At 40.2% G+C, this 22,920-nt stretch overlaps 1 protein-coding gene across 1 annotated transcript in view; it reads right to left on the bottom strand.

Annotated features, from left to right (window-relative positions):
• Positions 1-3,822: 3,822 nt before the first annotated feature.
• lin7a (lin-7 homolog A (C. elegans)) overlaps positions 3,823-22,920 on the bottom strand; it is a 42,056-nt gene continuing 22,958 nt past the window's right edge. The window contains exons 4-7 of the mRNA XM_042402514.1: positions 14,499-14,570; positions 9,306-9,515; positions 8,722-8,937; positions 3,823-5,929 (exon numbers count right to left, since the gene is read on the bottom strand). Of these exons, the coding sequence (XP_042258448.1) occupies positions 8,722-8,937; positions 9,306-9,515; positions 14,499-14,570 (498 nt within the window). The 3' untranslated portion in view covers positions 3,823-5,929. The remainder of the gene's footprint in view (positions 5,930-8,721; positions 8,938-9,305; positions 9,516-14,498; positions 14,571-22,920) is intronic.

The raw sequence follows: 22,920 nt of genomic DNA, 5'->3' as shown, positions 1-22,920 counted from the left end.
GTCATATTTTATACACTGATCGTACACCCAGTAGATTAATGCAAGAGGTGTCCATTCAACTTTAAGGTCATTTTAGAGGGTGTAGTTTGTGCTGCTGTTGAGTTGTATTGCATTATGCTGAGGTGCTTCTGATATTTATTTACCTTCATTGATATATGACACTGTGGCGTTAGATTGCATTAGTGCAAACTGGCAACTAAAGTGTATTTTTTGCAAGTAAAATCTCAACCTGCAAAGTACATCAACTATAGCTGCACAGCAAAATAAGTATATTTGCCTCTAAAATGAAATGGATTAGAAATATAAAGCAGCATAAAATGGAAACACTCAAGTAAAGTACAAATACCTCAACATTTATATCATATTTATGTAATTTAAATGTAAATAAAGTTAGCAGCCTGCAAATTAGCCTAGTGTTAAATCATTTCCACTCTGAAACAATGGCTTTAGAATGGAAATGACTGTAGAAAAAGCTTTGACTTTTCTACAAACGGTTGTAGGAAAAGCTTTGACTGCAACACTGTCCAACAGGCTAAACGCTAGCAGTCCCACATGCTCCGTCTCTCTCTGTCCGAGTACTGTGAGGCATAGTGGGCATTCCAGCAGCGGCTTGTATTACACTAACCTCCACGGCTGTGTACAACACTCCAAATGTCACTGATGTCATTTTCCATGGCTACACTTTCGGTTGTGATTCATAAATCGCTCACTTACTGAGCCTGGAGTGTCAACACAAAACCCACAGGGACTTCACATCAAGGTTGTTGTAGTCAAAACAGAGGAATTGAGGCTTTGTTTTTGATCATGTTTTCATTATCTGTTCATTTGAATTTGAATCTTGACAGAGAATGGACATAAATAAACAAATAGAAGCTGCTGAATTCATTATCAGTGTAATAGCATGACTTCAAGGCCAGCACAGCCATTACTGTAGTACTGCGTGAGACCACAAGAGAGAGGTGTTTCTCGGATTTCCTATATTATCACTTGTCATGTTTAGCTTCTGTGTTGTTGTAGATTTTAACAATCAAACTCAAAGGGCTTCTTTGATAATTCTGGTATAGTGTCTCTTGAAGGTAATTCCTGCATTTTTAGATATTTGAGAGGAATACTGATTTTGCAATGAATGTTTAACTGAGGTCTTTGGAGAGTTAAATCTGCCCTCCGGCAAAGTCTGTGATGTTGAACAGGATAGAAAAGGAGATGATATAATGTAGGTAAACCGTGTGGATCTGTACCATCTGCAGTGCTAAAACAAAAATACATTAGCCTTTATGTTTCAAGCTTTTTTTGAATCAACAAAGTCATTTTGATTCGTTTCAGTCGGACAATCTTCTTAAGTTTTGATTATATTGAAGATAAATCTCAATTTATTCATCATAACACTGGGAATTTATTTTGCTGCACATATCTTCTCATATGCCTTTTAGCTCACTTTGTCAGGAGGTGCCAAAGATTGAACACGTTGAATGTTGTGGAGATTATATCAATCCTGCTTACTATCATATCTGTTTATGGTCAAATATGTCTCATTTTTTAGTGATGGGTCAGTTACTTAATCTTCCTATTGTGCTCTTGTGAAACTGTATTCATTTTTTACTGTAGTAAAAACTACAAATATTTATAAAGTACAAAATATTGTCCTTTCCAGAATCTGTAACCCTTCTACAAAAACATGTCTAAACATAATGTGAGGGGTTCAAAATGTTAGTTTTAAGATTTAAATGCAGGCTACAAACTTTCTCATTTATATTGATATTATTGATATTTCTAACATACTGTATATACAGCCTCTGCTACACATAATGACATGTTTAGGACAGCCCACACACACAGATGTTTGACCTCAGAAACTTTCTGTTTGTCTCAAACTTTGTGAGGTATTGGATGGGGTAAGGAATTCCTATATTTTATACACATTCACATATATACATGTGCTTTTCTTTCATCTTAAAGTATTTTTTTTTTCTCAACTTCTTCATTTTTTCCTCCCTTCAGCACAGAGACATTTTTCTTGTTTTTGTGCGAAATTGTATGCTTGAGAATTAATTGTGTCTTTGTGTGCCGGATGAATGAATCCTGAATATTTTTATATCTATCAAAGTATAATAAAGCAAAAAAAAAAAATGCATCCATCCTCTGTCTGTCACTTCCTTTGATCTAGTCAATCCTGGTCAAACCTGAGCAGCTAACAAGGTCTTTGTTTTTGGATCAAAAAGCTACAAACTGAACATATGACCACACTGTCATAAGGTGCAGACAGTGTGATATTACTAGTAGAAGTGTTAACATACAGTTTGCTCAGTGCTATTTCAGGGCACCGAGGTGTAAATAGAAGATTACAAAAGAAATCAAGATTGCAATGAAAACTGTTTTGACACCTCTAATATATTAAAAAGTGCTACTTCGGGAGTTGGACAGAGATATTTATGCAGCTACTTCATTAGAACCTTTTGTTATCATAAAAGATGGTGGTTGCCATGTGATCCTGAAGTGTTATATTGAGGCTCTCTTTGCTGAGGTGTTTACCTGATTAACAGCCGCAGACACGGGTGAGCGATTTGTCACCTGCATTAATGTCACCTCCAGTCTTGGTTTCTGTCACTTCAGGCTGCGATCATTTGCTGCAGAAGTGGTTACTCGGTGGTGGAGAATATAGCTCTACCAGAGACTTTATTGCACGAAACACTGTCACTGTGTACAACACATTGCCAGTGAAGAAACAACACCGCTTTGTGCTTCTGCTGTCACCGTTTGAGTTTAACACCTTCCATTTACAAGAGTCTCTTTATTAGTTTCTGTGTCTGCTCTTTGTATTGAGCTGACAAAGGCCATTGACTTTCTGTTCTGAGGCTAAAAACCTGGATGAACCTTCAGAGAGACATTTCAGACACAAAGCGGAACTGCTGCGCCTTCAGCAGCTGCAATTAGATCACTTGAAGGCAATTAGTGATAATCTGGTATGTGATTGTTATGATAACTGAACACATCACAGGTTTACTGTAAAATTTGTTAATTCTGTATCAAGGTCTTTATTTATGCTACATGGAAATACAGTAATTATCTTGTAGGTGCCTGACTGAGTATCAAATCCAGCCTGATTAAAGTTTACATCCTACAAGGAAAAACATACACATGATGAGTATTTTATGGGCAGATTCCAGTATTTTTGGAGTAGATATATTTAAACTGGACCACATCTAGGCCAACCTGTAAGCAGGTATACCAGGGTCCAAGCAACCAAGGCAGTTGGGCAGACTGAGTCCCCCCCCCCCCCCCCCCCCGCAGCACACACTGACAAACTCTGCTCCAGTTTTGAACCATGAGGGCTGTGGATCTTTGTTACCACCAAAACGTTTGTCAGTATTTCTAAAATTCTGGTTATCGCCCTGATCAAACCATCTGTATTTTTTAAAAATCATTTCTTATCTGCTTCTTTGCAAATTCAGTATGTAACAAATAAATGCTTGCTAACTGATCCTGTTCACAGTCCAATAAATACTTACAGGATAAGGCTGGCAATTTTCTGTATTTTTCACACAAACTACAGTGACTGTAATCTTTATGGCGAAGGAACATGTCACCCAGTGCAGCAGTGTAGACAACAACAGAGTAGTTGTAGTAATAGTAATAAGATATATGAGGCTTTGGATACTCACACAATACTTGTAAGTAGGATAAATTAATTGTTGGCTTTGCTCTGCACATGAGATTTGTTGACACTGAGAAAAATATAGAAAATCCAGCCAGCCAAACCCTTTTAATGATACCATAAAGATGCAGCGTGAGATATGAAAGAAGGGTTGACAAAGTGATCACTGTACACAAGCACATAGATTTATTTATACAAATATAGTATGTATAACAATTGCATATCAACAATTTGTTGTATTTTTTTTGTATGTTTTACGGTAAGCACAGGACCATCAGCTTCAAAAATGCAAGTCAATCAATTAAGAAAGAGTACCTGTGATTGAAAGATACAAAAAGGGATCTGTTGTATTGAGATTTCTGCTTAGAGTGTGAATGAGGGACAAAAACATTTTAAATATCCGGTGATGAGATTCCATCAAAAACCTGAGCACAGTGATCACCTAATACCAAAGCTTTGGCATTGAGTTGATCTCAGTACTAGCAGGTTTTTTTAGGAAATGGTAACATCTGGCAGCGTGGCATATATTATAAATGTGGAGGAATTTCACTCTGCTGGACTCAGTAATTGGATGTAATTGTTCAGAGCACATTAAAGGTGACAATGTTTCTGTTAATAAATAAATTTGATGTCATTCTAAAGTAATTATTCTGCAACAGTTTCATGAAAATGCAACTTGGTTGGTCTCTCTTGAGGGTGAAAAAAAAAAAAATCCTCTGGCACACAAGAAGTGATGTTTGGGGTCTGTTTGGGATAAATAGAAGAAGAAACAGCAGGAGCAGTGATAGTATCTATGGCTGAACAAACAAAGAAAAGATTGCCACTTAAAGAAAATGAAACAGAATCAACACGAGATAATATCAGTAACACAAAGATCAACTGAGAAGTAATCTCTGGGAAGTGCAGTGCAAAGACACCGCAACAAAAAGCGCTTAGCACCAAAGATGGAGATGACGGTAAAATAAAACACTTTTACTCTGGTGCCGGTACTTAAAAACATGTTTTGTTTTTTTTTCGAGAAGGAAGGAAGAAGGTAAAACATTCCACACAGTCTCATCGCGCCGTTCACAATGATTGTCAAAACAGAAACACAAGGAACAGATCCACATGGACTATGTGCTAGCATTCAGCTGTTATACAATGAATAGATTTTAAATAATAATCTGCACGTCTTAGAAAGAATACATAATATTTAAAAGGAACGATAAAACTATGTTAAATCTGATCTCGTCATAAACTATTAAATAGACAAGTCTGAAAAATAAACGTAACTCTACCATATTTCGATTTAATTTCCACTCTGTTCAAATGAAAACTGGTGACATTCGGTTTGTCGGGAATAGGACACGGTTAACATTTCTGAGGACGGATGCGAGTCTTGTTAAAATCTCTTGGTAACATATATATTTTCTGGATAAATCTCAGTTGGGAGTAGCTTACAAAGTCTGTTAGCAATCGCAGTTATTGCACATTAATTGTATCTGCCGCCTGTAAATCAATAATCTCTTTAAATGGCACGGACGATAGATTTGGACTCGGAAGCTGCCTTACAGTGCATAAGACCCAGTTTGCTTTACAGTAATTTACATTTGCACCTATCCCATAAACTGTGTATGTATTACATCATGAATTTAGTAGTGAAATGTAAAACTGAAGAGTGTGTGTTATTGCTAAACCTACAAGATACAAAATCTTTTCTTGCTACAATATAGAAGGTAAAAAAGAGTTCACGTTTCTCCAAAACAGGACACACACACACACGCGTACACACACACACAAAAAACCAAAAAAAAACAATGGTCATTCATACAGAGACACAAGCACCAGTTGAAGAATCAATAAAAACACCACTGTACAAATGATATCTATGGCGAAATGATGGCAAAGGTGCCACAGCGTAATGGGTGTGTCGGTTAGCAATTAAAAATGGATGACTGTAACAGAACAACAAAGAAGAAAGGGAGCTTCAGTAAGAGTCACAATCTTGAACTATTCAGGGAGAACAATGTATAAAAGGGAATACAAAGATAAAATGGATGACTTTCAGTGCTAGCCTCCCTCATACTTGTTTTTCAAAGCACCAATTTTAGGACCGACGCTCTCTTCGTGTTTGCTCAGTAATCGGTGGTACACTGAAAGGGAGTAAAAGAGTCTTCTACTAGTTGGTTTCCTCCACAACAGAGAGATTCCTCTGGGATCCTCAACACAAACAGATGGTCTTTGAGATCCACCTTTTTTTTTTTCGTTCTCCTTCACTTCTTCTTCTTTTGGAACAACCTGCCGATAATAGAAAAAAAAAAAGAAGAAAAAACAAGCTGAGAGCGATGCTGAAAGCTCTGATGGTTCAGTCTTAGAGACGGAGCAGCATTGATGTTTTATTAAGCTTATTTTGTGTTTGCAAAATGATCATGTAGCTTTTAATTGCTGTTTGATTCTCACGCCAACTTCAAATCCTTCTGAATCAATCATCTCTTGACTTTTCACATTCCCAGTTATACAATATACCTGTTCTGGGTGCGTACCAGGGTTGCCAACTCTCCTGTTTTTAGCATGAAACCATAGACTGCACATAAAACTGGATGTAGGGAGGTGTCACCCATCGGTTTGCATTGCTTATGGTTGGTGCTATCTCATCCATTTGGAGTGCAAATAAGTCCAAATAAGGAGTGCAGGGTTTTGCTTTCCATGCTATGGAAACACGCCTCAAAGAAGTTGATTCTTTTTGAATGGGACTCAATTGGAGTCAGCATCTAGCATCAAGCCATGACAGTTGTTGCTCGCATGAGATGCCAACTTTTTAGGGACATGCCTGAATTGTCTCATGCCATCACGCTAACAAAATGTCACACAGAATATGAATAATTGTACAGTTACCCTCGGGAAAAAGAGCACATATCCTCATGTATACTTAATGAACATGGCTGTTGTTTTAGATAATCATCTACTAACCGAATTGATCCGTAGATCGAAGCCGTCATCAAGGTCACTCTAGCTAGTTGACCAGTGTTGTCATTTGTGTGTAGTAGAGGAAGAAAGACACAATCAGAGAGAGAGAGATATGAACACCAGGCAAAACCGGTGGCTCATGTTGCCCTCTTGTCTGTTTGTGCGTGTCGCTTGGTCGGCAGCCTTTTGGCCGCCAAAGTAAATCTCTGTGGTCAGCATGCCAGCATTGATATAACATGATCCCTACTCAGTTCCCTGTTTGTAGCTCTACCACAACACAGTGTTACAAGCTCCCAAATACCTTCCCGAGCCGCGCCGTGCCAAGTGCAAGACAAGAGATATGCTTGGGGGATTTAGCATCAAACGGACAGCGCCACAGAGATCTTGGACACATGCCTGCCTCCAATACATCAGGGAAACGCATAAATAATTTGAGAAGTCTGGGCAGAATTAGGCATAGCATAATATGCTTTAGCTTCATGGTCTGATTAGTGTCTAAAAAGTTTCTTCTTCTTTTTAAGTTTTGCTATTTTAACTCAGTCAAAGAGTGAGTTTGCTTTAGTGCGACCGGCAGTGCAGAGCTTTTTTCTAAATTTGGACTATTTGTAAAAAAATATTGACTAAAGCAGTGGTATGTAGACCCTCCATCAAGTTGCACCTCCCAAGTAACAGCATTGCAGGCTGTAATTACTTATCCACGTACCTGCAGAGCACGAGCCACAGATGTAATCGGTTAAAGCTTGAATAATTTACAGCCTTTACAACAGAATCACTGGCAGAACACAGCAGAAGCGGTAATGTTTGCACAAGGGATACCAGCCGCTTGGTTTGCAAAATATACCACTGAGGTTTCAGGCTTCGTGCTGGGATCTAAAAGCTTGCTACCTGCATACGGCCAATAAAAATGCTTGCCTGGGAAGGCAGAGCATGGCGAATGAATCTTAAAAGAAGGGTTGAACCTGCTTTCACTTCACTCTCTCTCCATCTGTATTCCTTGATTGTGTGCTTGCAAAACGAGCAACTGAATACAGTAACTACTGTCATGATTAATATACACAGTGCTTCATAATCAATAAAACAAAAGCAATCGATCAGTAAAAAAGAAAAATAGATGAAACAATAAAACAGTTCTGCAGATTTATACAGTAAGTAAGCTTCCTGTATTGTTCTGCAGGTGTGATTTTCTGACAGAAAAATCACGGTCACCTTGAAACAGAAACAGCTGGAAGGTCTGAGCCTGAGGCAGTGCACATGGTCATAAGGGAAATGATGAAAGGTAATACTGTGTGTGGATACTGTATCTGCATCATGTATCCAAGCTGTTTTTGATTTATTGCATTCAAGTCCAAAATTCTGGTCACATGAACAAAATCCATGTTGGTAGCTCAAAAATAATCTGCGCTCATCTCGACTTGACCTCAGACTCAGCCGCCCAGGATGGGACTCAAAGCCAAAATAAAGCAATAAGCTGCAAGAGCAGTGCTTTACAGTGATATTTAAAACACCAACTAAGAGTCTGTTGTTGAACGTTAGTGCTTTTAGACAACAGCAAAATTGGGGTTGTGGGTAATAATTGGGAATAGTCACTTTAGGAAATACTCTTGCTAATATTCATACTCTTGCTTGCTTGAGAGTTTGATGAGAAGATCAATAACACTCTCATGTCTGTAAGCTAAATATAAAGCTACAGCTAGTAGATGGTTAGCTTAGCTTAGCACAAAGGCTGGAAAAAGGGGACACAAGTAGCCTGGCTACGTCCAAAGATAACAAAATCTACCAGCACCTGAGCTCACTGATTAACATGTTATATCTTTTTTGTTTAATCTTTATAAATTCTCTGCTGGAAGTCACTGCAAAAAATAGTCTGGCACATAACCTCCTGTAAAATTGCATGTTTTTTTATGCTTTGGTTTTTGTGCCGATTAAACAAGATACATGTCCTGTTTCCAGTCTTTATGCTAAACTAAACTATCCATCTCCTGGCTGTAGCTTCTCATCTTTCCCACAATATACAACTACTCTTTTAAATGTTGACATCATCCTCTTCTTCTCTTAACAGTGTTTTACCTCGTAGCTCCTGGCATCCGCGTCCCCCTCACCCTTAAAGCAATGAAGCGCCTCACCTACGACATGTGGTTCTGCTGAGAGGCCAGGTTCTGCTGTTGCTGCTGCTGCATAAGGAGCTGCTGCTGCTGGCGCCGCCGAGCCGTACGGAGCTTCTCGAAACGAGCCTCCATCTCTTCCAGCACTTTGGGGGTGTAGCGAACCACCAGCTTCACACTATCCTTGGCCGCCTTCAGCAGCTCCACTGCTTTCTCGTGGTGCTCGCCTTCCACGCTCTGCAGGGGGTTTGGATTCAGAGAGGAAGGGAAACTTTAAAGGAGGCTGATTTGAATATATGTTGTTGTTTTTTTTAAATAGTAACCCCTCTAAGGAAAAAAGCCCAAGTTTGGACTAACCTATTTAACTGGGTAAAATTAACTGAAAACTATTTGATTTGGGTGTGTGAAAGAAAGACTATGAGTTAGACTTGAGTTAGAAGGGTTGAAAGGTTTATCTACACTTTTATAACCTCCCTCCTATATATATATATATATATATATATATATATATATATATATATATATATATATATAGTATATATATAAAATGAGCCTTTTTTCGCCATGTGACATATATAAATATAAATCTGGTTAGTTAGACCTACCACGCCGTTGACAGACAGGAGCTGATCCCCTCGCTTCAGGCCGCCGTGCCTCTCGGCCACACCCCCTGGAATAATGCGGGAGATGTAGATAGGAGAATTCTGCTCTTTGCCACCCATCACGTTGAAGCCGAGTCCTTCCTCCGTCTTGGGTAGCTCCACCACCCGCGGGTGAGAGTGACCCTCGCTGGCTGCAAAGGCTGCGACTGTGGCCTGAAGGGAGAGAAGCGAGATGGCGCTTAGTTTGTAAATACTCAGTTTATACTGTGTGACACTGGGTTCAATTTGATGGGAAATTATTATTTTACAGCATTAAAAAGAAGAGTTGAGTTGAGTCTCTAAGGCTGTACTTCCTCTCAGGCTGAATACCGCACAGCACATGCCATTCTCAGTCAAAGTGGCGGACCCCAGGGCGCCCCGGTGGTAACGGTTAAGGCGCATATCGCATAAATGCAACGTCCACGGTTCGACTCCCGGCCGCGGGATCCTTGCTGCATGTCATACCTCTATCTCGCTCTCCCTATGGTTCCTCTCTCTCTCCACTAACTGTCAAATTAAGACAAAATGCCAACAAAATCATCTTCAAAAAAAGTGCCCCAAACCTGACACATTTAATTAGTAGAGTTTGCTGGGAGCTGTACACAACCAAGACATAAAAAAATCTTCTAATGCAGGAAAAGCTTTCAGATCGTCTCAGACTGGCAGATAGGAACTGGTAAAAAACAGATTAACAGATTAACTAGTGAAAACAAGAAATAAGGCGTATGGAGTATGGCATATGTCAGGGAAAAAAATAGCTTATACTGTGAGGAGTTTAGCAACTGCAAACTGAAATTGTCTGCACTAGCTTTTAGTCTCCATTACACCCAAAATGAGTCCAAAGGAGGAAGTTAATTTTTAATACTGTTACACAAAGTTAAGATTTAGTCAGGGCTGGGGATTTTGATTCCACATGAGAAACTCTCAGGCTTTCTAAGCACATGGATTAACACATCCAAGTTCACACTGGAGGAGCAGCGAGACAACTTTCACCCCTCTGTATCTTTTACCAGCTGGGTTGAAGTTGAGTTTCTTTGAACCGCAAGCCTTGCTCCTTGCTCCTTGTACCTTCAGAACAAAGCACCCAGGAGCCTGTTAGCCAAGCCCGGGAAGGCTGATGGCAAGCGAACAGAGAAAGAGACACCCCCATCCCGTGGATCCACAGATTCACTGCCACAGGTGCCTCGCTGTCAAGTCGTTATCATTTATGATATGTGAGGTAGATCGGGCGATAAAAAAGTAGAGGAGGGAGGGTTCTGTCAGAAGCTCTTGCAGATGTGTATCCAAATTCCGCAGCAGCAGCAGACGAGTATCTTGGCACTTTGAGGTGTTTGACGATCCCTCAAGGCTGCATCCTCATCTCTGCTCCCTCTTACATATTCATATACATCTTCATATCCATATTAATTTCTGCTCAAACGGATTTTGCTCATTTATCTCTCCTCTCCCGCAGCCTGTTTTAATCTGGTTATTGTATTCTGCCAACTTCCCCTCTCTCTCCTCTCTCTTTTTTCCTTTCTCCCACTGTCCTCCTCCTTTTTCTTCTTCTGTACCTCCCTCCCTCCCTCACTGTCCCACTGTGAAGCTAAAAGGCAGCTCCTCAGCATGCATACCGTCATCTCCCGGGCCTCACAGCACATCGACCTTCACAACTTTATCTGGGTTTGCGCGAACGGGAAAAAACAATCTGGCAGATGGCCGGCGACGCTCAAACACAGGAGGCATTTTAAATGAAAGGCTCGCTAGGAGATACTTTCTTGGTAAACACACAGCACTGTATAAGTATGACTTAACATATCCAAAGTCACTTGATCATCAGCTCTGATTTTTATCCCTGGAGCTCACACAGTTCCAGATAGTCCCTGTCTCCATTAAGATCAGTAATAAGGGCCTCGAGCCAGGAATTAGAGGCTGAATTGATTTAATTAATGAAGCAATGAAAGAGAATTGAGTTGTTCAGGTGAAACACAAATCTCCACTGTCGGGAGATTTGCCGTCTCACTAACTAAGGCACTTGAGAGGCAGATGAACAGAAGCATATTTCATACATTTCATCATCATTGCTTCTGTGTCTTCTAGTCTTCATTTTCAAGGCCATCACTCATCATCTCTTTTTCTTTTTAGACTACGTTTGCGTGAGACGAGCGCGTACACAACTGACACTGTGGCCTAGCTTGGTGAGTATCTTTAGAGAGAGTAAAAAAAAAAAACTTTGAAAAATCATTCGGTCTCCCAGTTGAGACTGTCCCTACAGCTACGCAAGCTCAGGCTAATAGCTGTGTGCTTAATTGCCCAGTGGACATGCAATTTTGAAAACAGATTTAGGAGCAATGACTTCTCAAAGTTTGGGGGCGAAGAAAGAAAAGTAGAAAAGGAGTTTTAAGGCTGCTTAAATCATGCCGTCATGCTTTAGGCTTAGAAAAAAAAAAAAGAGACAGTTTCTTCTTTTTTTTTTTTTTCTCAGCTAATCTGTCACAGCTTCTTTGTAGAGTGAAAATATTCAGCCTTTAATAAGCAAGGTATTTGTCAGATCAGACCGCAGTGTCCGCGTCCCAAATGATGAGATATTTCAGAGGTTTACTGCATGGATTTACATTCTAGGTAATACGCTTATTCACCTTCTTGCCGAGGAGTTAGATGAGAAGATCAATATTTGTGTGTTAACTTCAGAGCCAGGAGGTGATTAGCCTAGTTTAAATACTGGAAGCAGCTACCTCAGCCAGCTACCCTGGCTCTCTCTAAAGTTGAGAAACACCTGAACCAGCAACTCTAAAGCTAGTTAATCAACATGAATTTCATTTGTTTAAAGTCTACTTCCACTCATGTTGGATGTTTGAGCTTCACTGTGCAGAATGATGTGGAGGTGGACCTACAAGCACGATTTGTGACATCACAACTAGTTTGAAGCCAATCGTGGACCCGTAAACAAGAGTGATGTGGTCTATTCCAACACATCTTCATACCAAAACGACAGAATAGGTATATTTCCAATGACTCCCAAAACAACATACTGTATATACAATGTAATATGGCAAGATAACTGAACATTTTTTGTGGAAAAAACATGTCAGACATAATTTATCATTCTATGCAGAGGATATGTCGTACTGCAATTTTACAATTGCAGGAGGTGCAACATTTGTTAAAGGCAAAAAGTGTCGAAATAACATTTTTTGTACATTAAATATTGCCGTGCTGCAGAGATGTCTTAGTCTATGCATCATATTCTACATCTTTGTTTGCTACAGATCCCTGCAAAAATCACATCATAATGATTTTAATATGTTTAATGAAATAATTTAATGAAAATGAGAATAATGATGTAAAAATGACCATTCCCTCAAATATCGCAAATCATATTGCAATTGCAATATCAGTCAAAATAATCGCAATTAAATATTTTTTCAACATTGTTCAGCCCTAGTTTGAGTGCAGATTTAACAGTGTTAACTAACTAGTGTTAGTTAGTGACTTTAGAGGTGGTGGTAGAGTAGTATTTTTTGACTTAAAGCTAAGCTAAGCTAAGCTAAGCTAAGCTAAGCTAAGCTAAGCTAAGCGACTCCCAGCTCCCTATACTTAATGCACAGACATGAGAGTGGCATCAATCTTCTCATCTAATTCTCAGCAAGAAATCAAATAAATGTATTTTTACAAAATGCAGGACTATTATTTTAACAAGGTATTCAATTGAAATTCACCAGACTTTACTCTATTGTGCTCAGAGCAGAGCTTTAGTGGAAGGACAACAAAAGAGGAAAGAGCTTGTCAGGAGCACTCATCATTTGAAGCCTTGGACAATCTCTCTGCACACACACACACACACGTATACACACATGCACGCACACACATCCTTGTCTATTCACATTCCCCACCCGCTCCCTCTGATGTAGTGAGGAGCGGTGGGCCCAGCTGGACACTGAACCACTGAAGGACAGAGAGGCGCTCTCATCTCTCCTCATCCCCGTATCTCCTCTTACTCATTCCCCTCACCCTCCGCTCCATATCAAATTAGACAATCCTTCTTTCTTTGTTGTCTTACATAAAAGCCTATGTCTCTTTGCAGGCGAGATGCTGATGACGGGTCCTGCTCAAGTGTTCGGGTCAAACTCATCTCTTTGTTTACCAAAATTTGTTTGTTCCACTTGTGCTCCATTTACGCAGCACCTGGAAATGTCTCACTTCTGATTTTGTCCTTCACCTGAGACACAGACGTGATGTTTTAAAGACAGCGTACAACAGAAAATCTGCCTGAAAATACTGAATACTGGAGTATGTGAGGCATACATTAAAATAGTCTCAAAATCAAACTGTCATTTAAACAGTAAAAACCTGATTAAAGAGCAAAAACATACGAATCACTGTGATGCAATGTCAGTCATGATAACGGCAAAAACAAATGTGCTTTCGCATTATATTGATTCAAAAGTCTTTTTCATCTAGTGTGTCTTACAGGATATAACGGGACAACGGTGTTGAGAAGAAAATTAACTTGTGTCAGCAGAATAAAGATTAGATGAAAATCTAGTGGCTGCTAATCTGATGATTCAGGGTGAACATTATGTGGAATTAAAGAAAGATTTACAGCTCAAATCAAAGACTTTCAGTCACCAAAAAACTAATGGAACAAGGATGAAGAGCTGGATATTCTAGTAGAGACTTTAAGACAGTAAACTTTTATCTTTTCCAGTGCTGCGGTATAAGTATGCAGTCAGCCTTTCTTCATGATAAAAAAGTCTGCCTTTGATGCCAGTATTGATAACAAGTTTGTTTGACCTTGTAAGTTATGTGTTTTTTCCCCAAAGCATACTAACTGAACCAGGAACAGACTATGCACACCTAAAAAAATTCTATAAATGCATGTAACCTATATATAGGAATCCATTAGAGTTTGAGGTTGTGATACGTATCAGTAAAACCTTAAATCATAGCACAAACTGTGAGTTATGTTTGCCCTGCATCAAAAGTGCTACTATCTACTGATGCAGCACTCCTGACCTCCTTAATTACATTGGCCTTTTCGGCTTTAAAGCCGCACCAATCAATATTTTTATCTACTAAGGACGGCTCATACGACTATGAGCGATGTCAAAGGACTTCTCTTAATGAAGACCTCAAAAGATAATTATCATTCAGCTCCACGGAGCCTTTTTGTCTTACCTTAGCTGTGGCCCTCGCTTGGTACTCTGGACAGCCATTCACTGTAATTGTTTCGTGCATATACTGGTACACCTGAAAGAAGCGGAGGGAGACAGGTGTTATAATTGTGTTTCACATGGTTGAAATATTAAAATCACCACCCAGTGTCAGCTCAAACACTCGATTTACATAGTCAAATAAAGGTTTTCCTTCACAGCTGGCTGTACACACACACACACACACACACATACTGCAGTAACAGTGCTGGCAGCGCTGCAGGCTGACTGATAGAAAACGCATGGCACTAAGGCCTACGGTTAATGGAAGCTGTCAGGAATCATATCACCACCAGTACTACTTTACTTACTCAGAAAACATCTGCTAACACTCACTCTACATGTAAAAAATATGTAAATCTCATTATCAGCAGTATATCAGCCGGTGAGGAAGAGAAATTTGTGTCTAGACTCTCAGATAAGAGAATATTACTGTATTACTGATCATTTAGATTTCAAAGGAGCCAGCCTTGAAGATTACATGTTAGACAGCAGAATAGTGTTTTTTTTATTTGTGCAGCACCTTGCTATAGATACATTTCCTAGCAAATAAGAAAAAAGTTAACTTTCAAAAGGAGGCAGAATCTGGTCCTGACTTTATAAAAAGAAAAGCCTGCAGAACAGGAGGTAATGCATTATACTGCTGGGTCTGAAAAGGTGCCAAGACATGGGGTTGCTGTATGTCCAGTTGGGTGAAAAACAAGTTTTTCTGCCTATTCAGTGAAGCAGAAAGAATCAATGCAGACAGCTGACCTTTCCTATTAATACGTGTTTTTTTTAAAGGCACCTTACAACTGAAACTGCTCAAAGGATAAAAGAGAGAAGAAAGAAACCAGCCACTAAGAATGTTTCTTAACGACGATGCGTATGGTTAATATACACAATAAAAAAGCACACTTTTCCGTGAGAGTACTTTTGAATGTAGCCGTTTAAATGGATTTCTACAAAAAAACCAGTCTGCCCCATCCTCTCAATGCTGCAACCAAATAATGAACAAATATAATAGGAGGGTGGACACGGAGGTTTAAAATGATTGAGATGAATGGGCTGATTGTAAAAAAGTCTCAGAGGAAATCCTTTTGCTGAGCCGGTGCAGTTGACTTGCTGAAACGCATAAATTACAGGAAAAGATCACACAATTTCAGCAGATAAGTAGTGTACAAGCACATATTCTAGTTTTAGTCTTACATTTTTAGCAGTTGTAGCGAGTGAGCAACCAAATTTCAATCAAGCTTAGTGATACATTTCTCAGAAGAAGAAAAAAAAACTTCTCAGTGCAAGATAAACTCAAAACTTTCATCTATGACATATTAGATACTGTGGCTCTGAAATGAATTTTAATCATCTATTTCCACTGACTAGATGATGTCTCTCATCAAAGCATGGCAGCCTGCCTGGAAGGGAACACGCCCGGTAGCTTTGACGCGCCACGGTACAACATTACAAAGGCGTTGCTTCTCTGAATCATCAAAAGGGTGTATACTTATAGGATACAAACTCTGGGATATTTGTATGTAGAGATCTCAAAGAGACGAGAGATATCCTTGAGCTTCTGTTGTCTTGTTTGCTCATGAATCTCAAAGACCAAATGAGCAGCTCTTGAGAGTGCAGCTCAGACTGCAACACATTTTTTTTATTTTTTTTTTTTAGAGATTTATAGCGTTGATGCATTCGGAGAAAAGGAGCTTGCAGTATGCACACACTCAGCTCCCAAATGATACCTTTTCCCGAGAACTTCTTCCACCTTTGCACCGTTCGAGGCTGTGCACAGCTTTATAAATGCAATGAAAGGTTTTCCTTGCCTGCAGAGTGGTTCCCTTTTTCCCTCAGTTACAATTTTTTTTAAAAAACCTCAGGAACACTGCTACACCTGCTAATTATACCCATTTATTCAGCCCGCAACTGTCTCTCCCTCTGAGCCCTTTTCAGACGAAGAATCAGCAACTATGCGGGCTTCATCTATTTGTTAAAGTAATAGCTTTTGGGCCCTCAAACATTGGTCGCTGTTATGTAAACGTTAAGTAATGGCTCTTTTCAAATATGACAGCACTTCTAAAGATAAAGCTGCAACGCTCATGCAATATTTGGCATCTCCTATGTGAAAGGGAGCAGTGACACGGCGATGAGCTGAAAAGTGAGTTCTCGGTTATCTCGCAAGGTGCATCGGTGATGGATTTTAGAACTTATTTTGCAGGCTTGAAGGTAGGTACCCTTTGGCGTTTCTGGCCACTATGTATAATGCATATGTGCATGCAGGTGATGCCATACATACAGTATTCGTAACCACCACACTATTCATACTGTTCCACTGATCTACAGGTGACAGTAGTGTGACAAGAAATGAAGCGATGCACCAGCAGGAAAGAAGTAGAATGCAAGCTAGTGGATGTAAACAAGGCAGGTCTCTCTAGTATTTCTCTACTGGTGAAGTCAAATCAATTTTATTTGTATAGCTCAATATCACAAATCATAAATTTGCCACAGGAGGCTTTACAATCTGTACAGCAATACAACATCTTCTATCCTGAGACCCTCGATTCAGATAAGGAAAAACTGCTTATTACTACCATCTACTCGCTAACTTTGCCCGTCTATATAAATGCTAGGTAGAGCTAAAGGGAACTGCAGAGTTGGGTGATAATCACTATGAGCAACTCCTTTCACATTATACGTGGTCATTTAATCCATTGTGAGTGTAAAATTCTTCAGAAGTGCAGCTTTAAAATGATTTATTCACATAATTTCCTGGTTTAACAGATTTTTATCAATGACATACTCATTACAGTGATCTAAAGGAGGTGAGACAAGGTGCACATTTAATATCTTTCTACATATTTAACCTGAGTGCGGCGCCCTGAATAATAGAGCCATAGCATGGAAATATCTGTGTGCTTTTGGATGTCGTTATCTTCTTGTTGTGGCTGCACTTTGCTCTAAAAAGGCCGTCTGCAGTGCTTCATTTGAAAATCAGGAGCTCCCCTCGAACACAGAGAGGGTGCTGTTTGGCGGGCCAGGGGTCAAGGAACACATCCAAAAATCCACAGCGCCCGGAGCACATTGGAAAACACCAAGGTGCTCGTGGTTAAAACTTAACGAAGCTCAAAAACAAAGCAATGTGTAACGCAGCTAGCCTATATAATCAGAATGACTGCATCTGACGTGACGATCGAGCTCAGAGTAGACAACACATGTACGTATCATACCCACAACGACGAGACTTACTTAGTTTTCATTTGTCATGCTCATTTCACCATTTCACGGCACAAATACCCACTCGCTTAGCTGTGGGGCTTACAGCAATCATGTGGCAAAAATATTTAGACACCAAAAAGCATTAAACCACTTGCAAGCGTACAGTGCATCAACCTTTATATATGTGGGGCTTGCATTCCCCCATTCATTATTCTGATGCATTAATCATCATCATCATCATACTCATCATCATCCGTGTAATCCATCATCAACACTACACAGCAGTGTTACAACCCCTCCCTTTCTGCCACTTCCTGCAGGAGCTTGCAGTCAGGGAGGGTCTTTGAGGTAAAGTGGTGACATCTGTCTATGCCTCCACCAAGGCCTCTCTCTCTCTCTCTCTATCTCTCTCCTCGACTCTGTATCTCTCAATGTTTTGACATTTTTCTTTCATTCAACAGTAGCATATACATTTCTCACTCATCCATACATTCCATTCACTACTGATTAATAGCCCTCGTGTCTTTCATCACATCACCAACTGCGAGCTCGAGCCGATGTATGGAGCAGTACCCTACCATGATGTTTGGGAAAAGGGGTTTGGAGTCTGACTGCGCACATGTGAGGCTGATGAGCGTTTTTGAGAGAAAGGCCTCATTTAAGTTAGCTTTCTCTAAAGAATCCAACAGTTTGCGGACAATGCCTTCAGTGCTTATGTCGTCTAACTTGACAAGATCAATAAATATGTTCTTAGGGGATTCCATCTCTGGCAGCAAACAGCCTTTTTATTTAAGCCCGTTTGCTGCATCAAGTATGAGTGCACAATCAACTATCCTCTCAAGCATTTTTCTTTTAATCTCAGATGAAATGTGCTGTTGTATGTGGGAACATGTCATGTTAGAGTGGAGAATCTTCCCCTTCAGTTCCTGGCAGTCTGTTTCATGCTCAAAGCTGTAAGCTGGCCTATGGCATGAGAACTCCTTGTAAGCTGTACAGAAAATGATTGTGTCCTCCTTTGCCTTATCAAAATATTTGATGCTGCTATATATACCTCAGTCTTCCCTTGCTCGAAAACCTTTTTCCTTAAGGCCCTTTGTTGTTTCTTTAAGTGTGTTGCAACTGAGCATGAGACCCATTCTTTAGCCAGTTTCTTTTTTTTCTAGACCCAATGACCCGACCTTTTTACAGATGGCACAGCCCAGACTTGTCTTGTCCATTGTAAGCCAGGGATAATAGCCTTTCTTGGCTTTGAATTGAGCTTCCATCCAAGTCTCCTCACCAACTATACCACGATCTTCTCTCCCCGATTCCAAGTTCACCTCGCCATCTTCCTGTTCTCATTCCTTGTGCTGGTCTAGTCTGCTAGCAGGTGCCACTGCGCTAGCATCGCTACTACTAGCAATGCCTTTGCTACCTGTGCTGCTATTATCATCACCCTTATCACCACCACCATCCGCCGAAACGACTTTGGCCTGCTTAGGGTCCAACGGATTCGAAGAAATTCAACTAATTTGATTGTCTTTTTGACATTTTACCAGCTTCCTCCTTGTTGCTGAGGGTATCCTAATTCAAATCACTGTAGCATCTTTTCAGTTACCCTGCTGCATCTTCTTTGGCCATCAATTCTTTCAGTCCACCTTCTCCTACATTCTTTCCTTCCAGCCTGGTTCATCACAGACGATCCTGGTTAGATCCACATACACAAGCACACGCTATCCCTGAAAGCAGCACTGGCACCTACAAGGAGGATGCCACAAAGCCTGAGAATAGAGAGAGATGCCTGCAGGGCAACTGACATGACAACGCCGCTTGTAACCATGGCCTCCCACTTTCTCTGAGTCAGAGAGACAGAGAGGGGGAGGGGGATGGGTAAAAGAGAGGTCGTAGCCTGGCTGACGTTGTTGGAAAAGGGTGAAAACCAGCGTAGGACTTAACAATGCGCTACCCTAGATGGTCTTCCGCCATGACGCAGAGGGAGAGTATTGAACATGCACAGACTGACTTAATGTACCTTTCATCATTTAACTTAATGTGATGTGGGAGGCAGGAGGCATCGGAATGGAATCAACATAAATCCTCCGGCCTTGCTGCTTTTGCTTTTATAAAAAAAAAACAAACAGTCAATTATGTTGATTGAAAATCTCTGCTGAAGTGGAAAATCAACTGAAATGTTAAAGCTGATGAAAGATGCAATCGCTCCAGCCTGTTTTTTTTTTTTTTTTTTTGCACTTCCTGTGTTTGTCAAGAGAGACTCTCAAACCCAATATACAACAAATTCCCACTCTCCATCATTTCCAGCTGGTTAGCTCTTCCAGTCATCTTGTCTTGTGTCCTTCCTTTCCCATTTGCAAGGCTGATTGACCCTGACAACTCATTCAGGCTGATTCAGTGAGACTAACGCATAGTCCCGAGATCCCCCCACCCCCCACCCCCCCTCTGTCATTGATAAACGTAGCGGAGAAAGACAACCAGCTCATCAAACTCTGTCTCTTTGTCATTTAGCCCAACACTGCTGAACAGGCTCTTTTCCCTGCCATCTATTCTTCATATTGACAGCCGGTCTGTCTTTTTTAACAAGGCTGATTCATGTTCGGTAGATTCTATTGACGTAAAGTAGATGCTCAGGTTTGGAGGGGGGGACTTACAGGAGAGTTTTTACTTTACAGATATGATTAGTATGTCCACCTTGTCAGGCCTTATATTGACCCACCAGACTGAAATGAGCTACATCAAATATGTGTGCAAAGGAAGGAATCATACCACAGATAACACAAGGCCTGGACTTGAAAGGGCATCTGTAATAATGAAATGTCACAGAGGTGACTGTGATCAAAATGAGCGACAGGCGGTTTGGACTTATAATTCAACCTGTGTTTCATGGATCTTGCTAACATGAGAGCCTGCCCAAACCCGTTCCACTCGGTTTTCCCAGTAAACTAGCGTTCGCTTCTTTTAACTCGAGAGCATTTAACACTGATGGATGACATGCAGGAGAGAGTGCTGTCAAAATGTATTAGAATAGGTAAAATATTACATAGCTATCAGGAAAAAGTGGAGACTTTATAATAGAGGGAAATAGTTCCTGTTAAAGAATCATACAGGTGGTTTTGCTTGTTTTAATAAAGTTACAAACCACATATACTTTTATGTTACTGCTGCACATTCAGTACAGAGTATAATATTTTAGATTGATTAATGCACTTTTTACTTCTACTGATTTCACTTTAGATTCTGTATGTTATGAAAACCTACTTTAAGATATTCAGAATTGCTTGAGATGGGTAATCAAAATTATGTGTTCATGTGCGTTCTGGTTAGATGTGTGCTGAAATTTGGGAGGCGGCTGCCAAAAAGCATTGCATTCAGGAGTGATGTCAAAAGAAGTCTAACCAAAAGGACAGGAATTTGGCATCTTCTCCAACATGCTTACTTACTTTTTGACAGAAGATGCACAAATGTCACAACTTGGAGCTCCCAACAGCACATGAAACCACAAACCAACCACCATACATGTTATTGACAGGCATAAATGACACTTACAGTACTGTGCAAAAGTTTTAGGCACCCTTGATGTTTAGATTCGTATCCATTATGCAATACCATCAGGGAGGTGTCTGATCGGCCCCAAATGTATTCATGACATGACAATGACCCCAAGCATACAGCTAGAGTCATAAAGATCTATTTTCAGCAACAAGAAGAATGATGAGTCCTGCAACAGATGGTATGGTCTGGCCCTCACAGAGCCCTGATCTCAACATCATGGAGTCAATCTGGGATTACATGAAGAAGCACCTGAGACGGCCTGAATAATAAATCCACAGAGGAGCATTCTTTCTCCAGGATGGTTACAACAACCTACCTGCAAGTTACAATGAAAAACTGTGTTAAAGTGAACCGAGGTGAACTGCTGCTGTTTTAAAGGCAAAGCTGCTCACAGCAAATATTGATTTCAATTAAGTTTCTGCTGTTTACTCAACTTTGTAAGAAGTTAATTGATCAATTAAAACAGGTTATAGCAATATTTTTGTAAGCATTCTCACTTTACTTTTAGTGCCTAAAACTTTTTCACAGTACTGTCTGTCTTTTCTTAACTGGATTACTTACTTTAAGTTTCATTTCACACTGAAATGAATATAAATCAGTGGTTTTCTAAAAGGTAGGGCCAAAACATATTTGGGATAAAAAGTCCAAAATATGTTGGAATATGTTTGGGAAAATGGTTGGCAGCAATTTAAAGTGCAGGTACAGTAAGTGAGTTGTAGTAAATGGGATGAAAATTACAAAAACTATGATCATTAAAGTGATACTGAAAACATTTCTTTTTGTGCCTGTTCAAAGGCGACGATATAATAGCGGGATGTCATGTGTGAGAGGACAGATCATTTGGAAGAAAAGTGAACCCTGCTGTTTTAAATGCTTTATCTTGTCGCACACCTACATGCAAAAAGACTTTCGCATATCAGGCTGTTACAGTCAGCCTAATTGCTGCTTTCCCACTGCGATTCCCTTCCACTGTGAGCCTGTTTCTCCTAACTGTTTCTGATATAAACAGAGCATCGGAGGACACAGCTGTTGAGAACTGTAATATTCCACTACTTCAGCTCCTTTAATGCTCTACGTAATAACAGTAATAATCTACAGTATGTAATGGCCAGCACTTACAACCTGTTCTCCAGCTGGCTCAGCACCACAGCGAGAAACTATTGTGTCATTGGTTCTCACAAACCTGTTATTGACTATAAACCATTGTCAGCCTCGCTGCTGCCCACTAATCCCAGGCCATCTCTGATGTCTCATCTTTGTTGGAGATATTGTCTGCATCTTTGCCTCTTGGCAAAAGGCATCTACTGCTGCTGGGGCTTTTTCAGAGGTTTTTTTGAGAATCATTGTCATTGCACTCCAGTGACTGGCACTGAGATCAGTCAGCCGGTTGCTAGACATGCAGTTGGTGCCAGGATGTGCCAGGATTTCCCGAGCAGGCCAGAGCAGAGCAGAGCAGAGCAGAGCAGAACAGAGCTGGACCCAGTGAGAGGAGAAGACTGGTCCATTCTTCTTTTCTGTCACTTTGCATGATGTCAGGCCTTTTACGTAACATACTGTCAAAAGCCTTTCCTCCTAATTGGTGTCGTTGCCAGTGTTGGTGAACTTTTCTCCTATTATGACCAGACACTGGCTGAAAAATTTATGAACTT

Source organism: Thunnus maccoyii, chromosome 23 (assembly GCF_910596095.1).
Source record: "Thunnus maccoyii chromosome 23, fThuMac1.1, whole genome shotgun sequence".
Classification (NCBI taxonomy): Eukaryota; Metazoa; Chordata; class Actinopteri; order Scombriformes; family Scombridae; genus Thunnus; species Thunnus maccoyii.
The sequence above is the reverse complement of the archived record's forward strand: the minus strand, read 5'-3'. Positions and strand labels throughout refer to the sequence as shown.